This window comes from Panthera pardus, unplaced genomic scaffold (assembly GCF_024362965.1).
Source record: "Panthera pardus isolate Hobbes unplaced genomic scaffold, ASM2436296v1 HiC_scaffold_25, whole genome shotgun sequence".
NCBI classification, from domain to species: Eukaryota; Metazoa; Chordata; class Mammalia; order Carnivora; family Felidae; genus Panthera; species Panthera pardus.
Window position 1 is genome coordinate 79,774,599 of NW_026526821.1, and position 12,776 is coordinate 79,787,374.

Consider the following 12,776-nt stretch of genomic DNA (forward strand, 5'->3'; position numbering starts at 1 on the left):
GCATTCTTCAGTGAACAGTGATTTAATAGCTGAGATCACAAGGGTTAATAAATGTGCCTAGTGCAGTGCCTACTACATAAAAGGCTCCCTTGTCTGTCTGTCTATCTATCTATCTATCTATATCTATCTATCTATCTATCTATCTATCTATCTATCTATCTATTTCCTTCCCTTGCAACTCTGTAATAAAAATAATAAACCCATAGCCTAAAAGAGCTATACAAGACAGGAATGATTTGTTGTAGATACTTTAACATAAATATTTCATAATTTATTATAAAGACATTTTTGTACACAACCACTATAAATACTTAACATGGTTTTATAACAGTTGCAATTTTATGATTTCCTAAATACCATGATAACCCACCTGTTTTTAACCTCTATATAAAAGCTAAGTGTAGGGTTAGAATTTAACCCAGGACACATCAAAATCTGGTGTCTTAGTTTATAAATATAGTTAATACATCAGGATATTGACAAGAATTGCCATGTGCTTCAGATGTACTGCCAAGACATGAAGAGCCAACAAGCTTCAAAGAAATATACACGTTTCTAGTTTTAGGTGCTAACAAGAAATATTACTGTAAAGCTGGTAAACTGTGACTACCAACGCAGATTTCTATACACCTGAAAAAGTCAACAACAAAAATATTAAGATATTTGTCCACCAGGTGGACAATATCTAGGCTGTAGGGTTGACTTACTGCTTTCGTGTACTGTACAATCAGTCTTATCATTGCCCCCAGCTTTGGAATTTCAGAGCTAGACAATATACAGTTCAAAACACTTGCTTTGTCCTTTCTCTCATGCTAGATCTCTGATATGTTCCTCTTACAGTCTTGCTAAAGGATCTTTCAGCTTTTCACTCAACAGCACTGGGTCAAATCTCTTCTATACAGGATCTCATTCTTCTCGTGCCTCCTCTGTATGCAGAGAGCCGGTCAAAGTCTTGGAGGTGGAAACGAGTTGCCAACTGATTTACCATTTTCCTCAGGGTAACAAAGGCTGAAACAACTTGGAAAGTAAGGAACAAAGTGAAGATGATGTGTATTGCTTTTTCCAATGGCAGATTCGTTAGGCCTTCATTAAAGAGCAAGAACAGAATTAAAGGCAGTTGCAACAGAAGACTCAAAAGCCAAAAGCCAGCCAATTCAGGAACCTGCAACGACACACAATAAGAGTAAATCAGATCAGTAAAGTACAGTCTTTCATTTATATAGATCAGCAGTACTGGGTACCTACATTATGAGCTCTGTAATTCAAAAGGAGTAGAAAATGGTCCGTGTCCTCAAAGGCTTACAGTCTAGATTAAAAGTGAAAACTAACTTATGTGGCAATGCTAGAATGATATACATTAATAAATAATTGAATGCATCACATAGAGGCATGAACTAAATACTGTAAGAAATAAGACAACAGTGATTAGGTGAAAGAAAGAGTCCAAGGATGTAGGCTGTTGAAGTTGGGTAGAAGGAAGAAGAGGCGAGAAGGTAAGTAAGCAAAGAAAAGCATGACCAGGAATCAACATGTCAGGGGGGAATGGATGCTTGGGTTAGAAAATAACAAGTGAGACCGGTAGGTGCCTAATTCTGAAGAGCTGAGAAAACCACAGAAATCTTTAAGCATTATCCCTAAGCTGTGGTAACTGTAAATGCTTAGGCAACACAATGATTCAGAAAAACATGTCTGGCCTAGGATTCCTGAGTTTATAATCTCTCCCATTTTCTTATTCAGGATCCAAACATGTTTAATTGACCATGTATTTTCAAGGCAGGTGGAGAAGAGGGAAAACTGTCAATTCTTAAGTGCTTACTATCTTCAGGTATTTTATATAAATTATTTCATTTAATCCCAACAAACCTTGAAGTAAATATTTCCCCCATTTTATATACAAAGAAAGCCAGGCTCTGGAGATTGAACAGACTACAGGGACAGAATTAGTAAAGTTGGAGGCAGGCCTTTGCTCCTTCTACCACAGCTCCCTGCCTTTTCCTCATTATGAAACCCGTATTGTCTTTATGTGTAGCACTGAGAGAAAGGAAAGAAGAGCCTACCTTTTCCTGTAGGTTCCCCATGTAGCCCAGATACAACCTGATAGCTTCAATTAAGGTTATTATGATGATAACAGTGACCACAATGAATTTGTAGTAATCAGGCAAGACTGAATACTAAAAAACAACAAAAAGAACACAAAAATAAACATGTTTGTAAAATCTCACATAGAGTAAAACTGACCTGAGATAGAAAATAAATTTTAAAAGCTTTAATTTTATTGACAATGTAACAATGCCAGGAATGGGCAGAAGAGACCTCAGCAGAAGCATTAAAGCACAGACTTACCTTCATCTGAAGCATCATAATGCTGCTTACCCACCAAAGTGGGAAAAAGTAAGTGTTAAAATAAAGTGACATCTGCAATGCCAAACTGGAAACCATTTCATTATCTACAAAAGAAACAGACAGAAAAAAAAACCAAACTCCTAATTCTGGTCAATGCCCTATATGTCCTTTAGTTTCTTAAAATTAGTATCTATAGTGTTGGTTCAACAAAACTCCAAATTTTAAGCCAATTTATAATCACTGACAGCAAAAGGAAATATCTGTCATAGTACTATTTAATTCATATACTGGCTTCATGGGGGGATGTTTCTTTCTTATTTTTTTTAAGTTTGTTTATTTTGAGGGGGGGGGGGGCAGGGAGGGGCAGAGAGAGAATCCCAGGTAGGCTCTTCACTGTCAGCACAGAGCCCTGTGGCTCTGTGACTTGTGGCTCGAGCTCAAGAACCGTGAGATCATGACTTGAGCAGAAGTCAGAGAGGCTCAACTGATGAGCCACCCAGGCACCCCTCGTAGAGGTATGTTTCGTATTTTTCAATTACTTCATCAATTTGCCATTACAGTCTGCTGATTTTTTGCACACTAATGGTGTAGATTAAATGTGGAATATCAATTTGAATCCTACTGAACAGGTAACAATAATGATCATAACCTCCTTTGCAGAGTTCTATGTAAAAAGCCTATAAAATTAACACATAAAATACATAAAAACTTACCTTTCACACACCTCTCTTCAGCATACTCTAATCCCATCCATTCACTAATACCCAATTTAATGCCACTTTGTCCGTAAGTCCTTTCTTGATCCCATTCCCCCACCCTGGTAGAAATCTCTTCCCCTCTAGGTATTTACTTCTAACCTGTGCGTAAGAAAGTGTTAGCAAAGAACATCCCCTGCTCTAGACAGTCTAGTGCGCTGAGAGATCAGGAGCTTTGGAGTCCAAGTAAACCCATAACTCCTCAAACACCCCTGGAATCCTCAATGCCACACTTGGGATAAATTATTTAACCTCTTTGAGTCTCAATTTCTTCATATGTAAAATGGTAACGTTAAAAGTACCTCACAGGTTGCTTGCAAGGATTAGAGATAGTATTAATTACTTTACCCTACCACCATGCCTGGTACTTAGCAGGCACTCAATAACATTAGTCCCCTTTCCTTCTCTTTTATTTAATACACAGACTCATTGTAAGCACAAATCCCTAATTTGAGATACTCATAGAACCCAAAATCTTGCCATACACATGGTGCATACCAAATATGTACAAGCAGAAAGAATGGAAACATACTGTCATAAAGACATCAATGTAGATATTTGTGATTCATGAGCTTCATTTATCTAAGGGTGATTGCCTAATACCTTTTGCTTCTATGTAAGAGAGAAAGGTCCTAAATTAAGAATTTGATTTTTTAAATTAAGCCCTACAAATACATTCTAAATTTGACTAAATTCTAACAGTTTAGGCACAGATAATGCATTTTGAAATCAATTGCCCTAAATGTAACAATTTATAAAGGCCCTAAAATAAATTTCTTAAAAACTTTTTTTCTCTCCACAGCTGAGTATATCTGCCATTCAATAATTTTAAAATGTAAGAAATAATCCTGGTCTCTCAGAGTAAGGTTTCCTATAGCTCCAAGAATTTGCCTGATTATTAATCTACTTTTTTTTTTTACTCCGTTATTATGACCTACTTTTGCTTGTACCTATTTTTTTTTTTTTTGCTTGTACCTATTTAATTTGTTTTTTTGCTTGTACCTATTTTTTACATTATCAGTGATAACAGAATGAATTCTTAAAATTTGTTAAACCTGAAGGCAACTCACCAGCCTAGGATTCTTTTTTTCATAGCAGTACAACTCTAGGTCAGTGGACATGGTAATGGTATATATACACTTGTAATTACAGTGCAAATAATCAAACCTACTTCGGATCCACAAGGAAGAAAATGTGGGAAGGAAATGATAAATTAAGCTGAAAATTTTAATACCTTTGGAGCAGAAATTAGTCAAATTTTGCTTAGGAGTTTTTATGTTAGAAATTGTGTACATGAGCATCTTAAGAGTTATGCTATAGCTATACGGCATTTCAAACTTATAATCATGCAACTGAAAATCAAGTTAATATGTAAATGAACCTTGAAAGCACAAGACATGAATTTACTAAATTTTGCAAAAGTACCAGTTGAGTTCTGTAAACGGAATTTAAATTAAAACATTATATAAATCAGGGGTAGGCAAACTACCAGCCAGCTGCCTGTTTTTTGTATAGCAAGTGAGCTAAAAATGGTTTTTCACATTTTTAAATGGTTGGGGGAAAAAATCAAAGAATAATATTTTGTGACACTGAATCATATGAAATTCAAATTTTAGTGTCCATAAATAAAGTTTTATTGGAACACTGCCACATGTATGCATTTACCATTATCTATGGCTGCCACAGAGACCTATGGCCTGCAAGTCTAAAATATTTGTTACCAGCCCTTTAGAGAAAATGTCCGCTGACCTCTGATACCTTGCATCACCAGACTTTAGTGCCTGTTAAGGCTTCGCTTTAGAATCAGAGACTTGACCTAATTTTTCACATTATACTTTTCTCTGTACATCCTAAATCTTAAAGAGGCCTAAATTCAGGGTGAAAACAATGCAACTATGGGAACGTACTTTTCTCTGCGCTCTTTTAAAAGTCCCTAGACCAAGCAGGAGGAAAAGGTTTCTATTTCCCCAGCAGAGTTCATGGATTTGGATGACAGTATGTTGTCTATCATCATGATTTAAGGAGGGAAACTGTTCTGGAGGAAACAGAGTTACACTTGCCGTCAAGTTGAATGCTGTATCGTGGTATTTTGTTACCGATTTAGGGAAAGAGTTGTACATGGTGAGGGGAATGTGAAGATGGCAGGGAAGGGGGCGAGCTTTGTTGAAAGCGATTCTACTGTGGCAGCTACCATTCTGGAGTGGATAGCGGTTTAACAGTACTCATTAAAAAAAAAAAAAAAATCTTTCCATCTCTTCCGCCAGAAAACGGACTTGCGGTGGAACGTGGTCGTTTTGCGAGTAAAGGAGAAGAGAAGATATTTTAACCAAGGTGGGGAGTGGGAAGGGGAGACTGCCTGGGCTGTTTTCAGTCCAGCTTGGCCACAAACGCCAGAGCGGAAGTCGCAGAGGAAAAACACCGTCGGCCTTCGCGGAGGATGCGGGACCGGACGTGTGCTGCGAAGGCAGTGTTTATATTTTTAGTTTCTGAGGAAGGCCGGTGCCACCTCAGCGGCTAGGCTTACAGTTCGCTGGCCAGGACCGTTAGGGATACGGGACTGGAAGTGTCCCAGCCCCAGCCCCAGCCCCAACCCCAACCTAGGGGTGGGCCCCTCCTCCGGCTCTCTTCCCGCACTGCGGCAAACCAGCTGAAGGCGAGGCCGCCATTTTAGGTCCGGGCAAACTCTGGCCGCTCCTTAAACCCACGCCAGGTCCTCCGCAGGCCATACCCGCTGCGCCGGGCCTCGGCCACTCACCAGGACCGTCGCTGTACTCCGGCCCGGTCCGGTTGGAGTCGCTGAACACGGTCCGGCTGAAGTTTCCCAGCCGCTGGCGGACCGGATCCGGCAGCTCCATGGCCGGGCCTCGGTACGGCTTACAGCTAGGTCTGCGGACGCTGCCTCCTTCTACCGTTCCCACGGCAACCGGGCAGCGCGAGATGCTGGGGCCCAGGCGCGCGCGGCCGCACTGCGGGGCAGAAGCGCAGGTCGTGAGCACGAACGCCTGGAAAGGAGAGGTGTGCTGAGAGTTGTGTCCTGGCGAGCGCCGCAACCTCGTGTGCTAAACGGCAGATTCCTTAGTCCTGTTATAAGCCTCATCATTCTTTAAAACAAATAGAAACAATAATAAATGAGCCGAGGTTGGTTTGTGATATAAGGAGCCGTCACACCTAGTCAGTGGGATGCAAGCTTTCTGGAAGGAAATATAGAACGAATGTAGAACTTACAGAATGTTCATGACCCGGTGGCTTCTTTCTTAGGACTATACATTTGAAAAGTTTTATTATTAATATATAGTGTGTATGCGTATACATACAATATTTTTAATAAAATATTCTTAGTATATAATATACATTCCTAGAACTGTGGATAGATGTATACGCACACACGCACATTTGATGGAGTACATTGCTGCATCTTAAAAAACATGCTTGCAACGAATATTTGATTGTATGGATTAGCTTTTAAGTAAAAATAAAAACTAAGTAGAAGTGAACCCAATTTTGCAAAATGTGTGTGTGTGAGAGAGAGAGAATATATGAGGAGAAGAGGTGGAGGAGGTGGCACAAACACTGTGGCTTCAAAACCAAAAAAAGACTAGTAGGAAATAATCCAAAATGTTAATTATTTCTGGGTAGTGGGGTGTAGGTGATTAAAATTTTTAAAAATATTTCTGTGTCTTCCAGGTTTTTCCCAAATAAGCTGTATTATTTAAAAAAAAAAAAAAAGATTTAAGTGTAAGATACAGAAAGGATGCAAACCGAATATACAAGTGTAACCAGCTCCCAGATCCAGGAACAGAACCTTACTAGCACCTCTGGAAGCTTCCCCTTCCTCTTTCCTTACAATCACTAATCCTCCACTTCTAACAGACCCTTCCTGACTTTTAATAGTATAGAATAGTTTTGCCTATTTGTATGCTTTATGTAAAACTAATCATATGGTAAGTGCTTCTTAAAAGTAAAATCTGCCTCTTTGCCCTCAAAATAATTTTTAAGAAATTCTTTCATGTTGTTGACTGTAGGTTTTTTTTCCTTGCTGTGGGTGACATGCCACGATAAGTTTATCCATTCTACTGTTGAGGAGCCTCTGTGTATTTTCTAGGTGGGAGCTGCTCTAAGTAATCCCACTTTTGGTAAAAATGTGCCTCTGGGTGACCATATGCATGTGTTTGTGTTGAGCTCATTCCTAGGAGTGGAATTGCTGGCTTATGAAGTATGACCCAGCTTTTATGGATAGTGCCAACAGTTTTCCCAAGTGGTTGTACCAATTTCTACTGCTTCCAGCAATTTCTACTGCTTCCTGTTGCTCCAAATCTGTCGCCATCGCTTGTTATTTTTCCATCATTTTCTCCTAGTCGTTCTGAGTGGTGTGTGCTGAACAGTATTACTTTTACAATCAAAAGGAAAATCACACATATTTATATAAATGTCAAGGTATATTTAGGAAGGTAGGGGAGGAAATAGCTACATGGCTAGATTTTCAAAATAATTCAACAAATGTTCATTGCATTCTTGCTATTCTTGGGACATTGTACTAAGCTAATTAGGGATATAGACCCTCCCCATCAAGAAGCTCAGCAAAAACAAAACAAAACAAAAAAACAAACAAAAAAAACCCCCAAACAAAACCAAATAGAAACAAAAACCAAACACACCAAAATTCAGCCCGTTAGGAAGGTGAGATGTGGAGGGGTGCCTGAGTGGCTGCATCGGTTAAGCGTATGACTTTGGCTCAGGTCATGATCTCACGGTTTGTGAGTTTGAGCCCCATGTCAGGCTCTGGGCTGACAGCTCAGACAGAGCCTGGAGCCCACTTCAGATTCTGTGTCTCCCTCTGTCTGCCCCTCTGCTCTTTGCACTCTGTCTCTCGCACTGTCTCAAAAATAAACATTAAGAAAAAAAGGTGAGATGTGGAAACAAATAAGTATGATATATTTTAACAAAGGAACAAAGATGAGGAAGCAATTAACTCTGGGGATGTTAGGGAAAAGCTGACTAACTTTTGCTTCTCTTCAAGATAGATGGAGCTTATGCCTCATCATCTCCAAAAAGGTTCCAGGACCTCCCTGAAGCTGACTTAAGTGGCTCCTCTGTGTTACTTTGGTCGCGGTGTTAGTCATGCTGTACTAGAATTTGTCTATCTGTGTCTGTTTCTCTTGCTAGTTCATAGGCTGAGGTCAGGGGTGATCATTCACCTTTATATCCTGAACACTAGCACAGTGCCTGACCTCAAGTGGGAGCTAGATAACTACTGAAAGAAAAAAGGGAATAAGATCTAAAAACCACTACCATATCTTTCCATTTCTAGTCCAAGGACTTAGCCAGTCCTTATATAGGGTTCACTCTACAGAATGAAGAATTAGTAGATTAAAACACAGTAAAGTTATAGCATCCCTTTAAAATTAAAATTTAGCAACAAAGAATACATTTTCATTTATTAACCCAGCCAAGAGTTTTATAAAGGACAAGTGAAGTAGGAAGCCTAATGCTGTGCTGATTGAATTATAATTTGAACAGTCTCATTTTCTAATAAAAATGTTCAATGGGGATGTCTTCAAAGACAAAATATTAATGTCAGCCTCCAAATATCACTTAATATGGTAAGAAAAATTCCTTTCACGAGGTTTCAATTTCTATGTAATTCATAGCCTGATTCTTTCTTACAAGCTTTTAGCAATATGTACAAATTGTCTTAAAAATATTTCTGCCTTTAACACAATAAAATTTTAAGACTCTATTTTGGAGATATAATCATAAAAACTATAAATAGAGTTTTATATACCAAGATGTTACTTCCAACATTATTGATATTAGTTAAACAAAAAAAAGAAGGTGAGGGAACATTTGATGTGCCACAAGCCTACCTAAGCAGAATATGATATTCACGGTGAGGTGTTGGGTTATAGTGGAAAAAACCCTTGGAGGCAGAGAGAGCAGGGTTCAAATCCCCTAAAATTCTCACTTTACCACCTGAGAGCTGTACAATTGATTTCAGACTTTTGTTTTATAAAGTGATTATAATGGTAACTTACTATTATGGTTGATGTGAAGATTATATCAATAGAAAAGGATTTCTATTAGTGATAGCTATTATTGACACATCTATTAAAATGATGTTTGTGAAGAGGAAACCCCTACAGTGGAGTGAAATCATGCCAGCATTTGATTTTCTGAATTCGATTGTACCTGTGAGGCAATATCTCCATTGCTTTCCTGGGAAAGACAGTGGATGCAATAAACCATAAAACAGTACAAGCATGTTAACAAAATTTATCAAAAGCCCAAGTGAATTCTTTTAAATAGTTTGCCTAGCATTGAAAAAAAGATATGGAACATCTTGTTCCAATTGCAATTATTTCATCAAAATCCTGGAGGAAAAAACTGATAGAATTATGGGAATTTTTCCTTTAGATTTTATTTGGTATTTAAATTTCCCATAATCACACATTTCATAGTTTGAAATAAATCTTATTAAAATAAATTGAAAGGAAGAGGAAACGATGGCACAGAAATATATACAGAAGAGTTTTAAGAGGAAAAAATTACGGTTTAAAAAGAATCCTGTCATTATTGATGTCACAAATGGTCCAAAGGGCTGAAAAAAAACCTTCCAAATACTATTTTGTTACTTGATGTTCACAATATTTATATGCAATCACATTAGTGAAATACTGAGGAACAAAGAAGGGAATCTACTTTCATAGAATCAAGAGACTAATATGAGTTTCCCATATTATTATTACTCAGAATCAAGAAAGAAGTATGGGGACTTTGTTCTTAAAACCAGGAGAATCATTCTCAGCAAGATAAATAAATTAACGTATAAAGTTAAACTGTTTACTGTTTATACCAATGTTGATGGTCAGAGTAATAGCTGCTTCTCCAATAATTGTTTAATGTTTTTCTTTTGGAGTTATTTACAGGTATGGCTTACTTTCCTAAATATTTATTTTCACAAAAATTTTTAGCCTAGTGGAATAGTTTCTTTCCCTTTAACAAGAAGCAAAGTTGTTTGGTAATAATGTGTTCTATGTTACAAGGAAACCGATTTGGGGAGTTATTTAAATCACTCCTTGGCATAATAAAGATATAAATTCTTACCATTTCATGCTAATAAAGACTTTACAAACAGTATTTTACAGTGAATATGTTACTCAATTTATTGCATTGAAATGAATTGTGATACATTTCTAAGAATTTATATAAATCTAAAAGATAAATTATATATTTAGGTATCACATACTCAAATATGATTCCACATCAGCATCCACATTTTAAAAATCTTACTATAAATTACCTGAAATGTAATCTTATAATCTTGAAGTTGTTAATGGATGGGCAAAAGCTTTTTGAATCCCACATACAATATATTCCATTCGCAACATTTTTCAAAAATTTGTAAGAAAGAATCAGGCTATGAATTACATAGAAATTGAAACCTCGTGAAAGGAATTTTTCTTACCATATTAAGTGATATTTGGAGGCTGACATTAATATTTTGTCTTTGAAGCCATCCCCATTGAACATTTTTATTAGAAAATTCTTTCCCTTTTAAAGTGCTGTTTATGTTACAGTTTTTGGATTCTTTGGCATTTCTTTGTGTTAGATAAGCACACTGCTCATCTGTTTCAGCAAATAGTTGTTCCATACCTCAAACTATGTGGGAGATGGGAATGACAAACCTGGGAAGATCAGCAAAGCAATACCTGCTTGGGGAAACCTCAGATCTGTCAAGTGAATTGTGATACTGATTAGAAGCAAGTGGCCATTTTATTGAAAAAGTAGTAAGTTCTATTTTTAGTAATGATAGTATTACTGTACTAATATTTTTATATTACACTGTAAAATGTACATTACGTTCCCCCTTCTAGAATAAAATTAATCTGTACCTTTTGTTGACTATATTATTGCCCCCTGCACTAAATATTGATATATCATAACTTCTTACAAATTGTGTTTCTGTGCTTTTAACACAGCACACTTTGTCTACAAGAGCATGCTACACATTGCTTAGTCACGTTCAATTATGACCCCCAATCACATCAAGGTAAGAGTAGAAATCCTGTAAATGGACAATTAAGTATTAAAACAAAAAGTGTACGCATAGGTAAAGAGTTCAAATAAATTTGAATTATTTATTGTATTTATGTAGATGAATAACACAACTCCAAATTTTCTTGAAGGTAAATTTTATTTGAAAAATAGAAAATAGGGGTGCCTGGGTGGCTCAGTTGGTTGAGTGTCCGACTTCGTCTCAGGTCATGATCTCGCAGTCTGTGAGTTCAAGCCCTGCATCAGGCTCTGTGCTGACAGCTCAGAGCCTGGAGCCTGCTTTGGATTCTGTGTCTCCCTCTCTCTCTGCCCCTCCCCCGTTCATGCTCTGTTTCTCTCTCTCTCTCTCTGTCAAAATAAATAAATAAATAAATAAATAAACATTAAAAAAATTAAAAAAAAAGAAAAATAGAAAATCATTGCAATTATTCCTGTATCCTATTCCCTTTCCTACTGTATTTTTAGTTAATACAGAATTGTTCTTTTTTTTTTTTCCAATGCATGCTGTGAAAATTAACAGAAGTTCCAGGTGGTTGGAGACAAATGTAATAGGATATCCTGGGCCCTGGCTAAGTCCCAAAACTGTGCACAGAAGGTGGTAAGTTCACATATTCTAAATTCAGCAACCACCCGTGGTTAGGCCAGCCTACTAAGAAATGTTAGTACAGTGAAGCAGCCTACCATCAAACATTCCCCAAACCACCTTGTTCCTAATCCCTGAAGTACAAGAGTGAGTTGGGGCACCTGGGCGGTTCAGTTGGCTAAGTGGCCAACTCTTGAAATTCCTCAGGTCATGATCACATGGTTAGTGAGATCAAGCCCCATGTTGGGCCCTGTGCTGACAGCATGGACCCTGGTTGGGATTCTCTTTCTCCCTCTCTCTGCCTCTCTCTCTCTCTCTTTCAAAATAAATAAATAAGCATTAAAAAAAAATCAGCAGAGAAGCCTTTTGTGAAGTAGAATATTTGAAGTAGAATATTACCCTATTCCCTTCCTTCATCCCGTTCTCACTGTAAGGGAAGAGATAGAGGTATTTCCTCCTCTCAAAGTCTAGAGAAGAGACCTTAAGAGAATTGCTTATAAAGTTTAGAGATGCTCAACCTTCCTACTTTACTAGGTTGGAGACAGGTGATATTTCACTTTTTACCTCTCCTGGACCACACAACTTAACGTTCTGGGATGAGGAGAGGGAGCAGCAAAGAGATGGCCTAGAGGAGGGAAGGGACATGGCAGTACCCTCAGCCCTCTCTAAGATAGGCTGCTGGTTGGACCCCTTGTGGAAGAGGGCAAGTAGGTATGCTTCAAGGGACTGGGCAGCAGGGAGTCGCCCCAGGGATCCTTGCCAGTGAAGGGGCCAGAACTTGGATCCTCTCCAGTATAGAGAGTGTCAGAAGTCTGACACGGTTAATTAGGGAAGCAGCAGCATCCTATAGAGAGGGAATTGCAACCTTCCTATATAGGAGCCATATAGGAGATCTACTTCCCCGTTCCAACTCTTGCCCTCACATCAGAAGGGAAGTACCAGAAAGAAGGAGAGGGAAAGGTGTAAAGATATGAGCACTCCTGTTCTCAAAGTCACTTCCTCCCCCGCCCCTCACACATACTCCAAGCCACTAATAACAAACT

The 12,776-nt window shown here is 38.1% G+C and overlaps 1 protein-coding gene across 1 annotated transcript; it reads right to left on the bottom strand.

Annotated features, from left to right (window-relative positions):
• Positions 1-249: 249 nt before the first annotated feature.
• Positions 250-6,225, bottom strand: TMEM17 (transmembrane protein 17). Its single transcript, XM_019433347.2, has 4 exons — positions 5,854-6,225; positions 2,344-2,447; positions 2,058-2,171; positions 250-1,162 (listed from the first exon to the last, which is right to left on the bottom strand). The coding sequence occupies exons 1-4, from the start codon at positions 5,951-5,953 to the stop codon at positions 884-886; spliced, it is 597 nt and encodes a 198-aa protein (XP_019288892.1). The 5' UTR covers positions 5,954-6,225; the 3' UTR covers positions 250-883.
• Between the last annotated feature and the right edge of the window lie 6,551 nt (positions 6,226-12,776).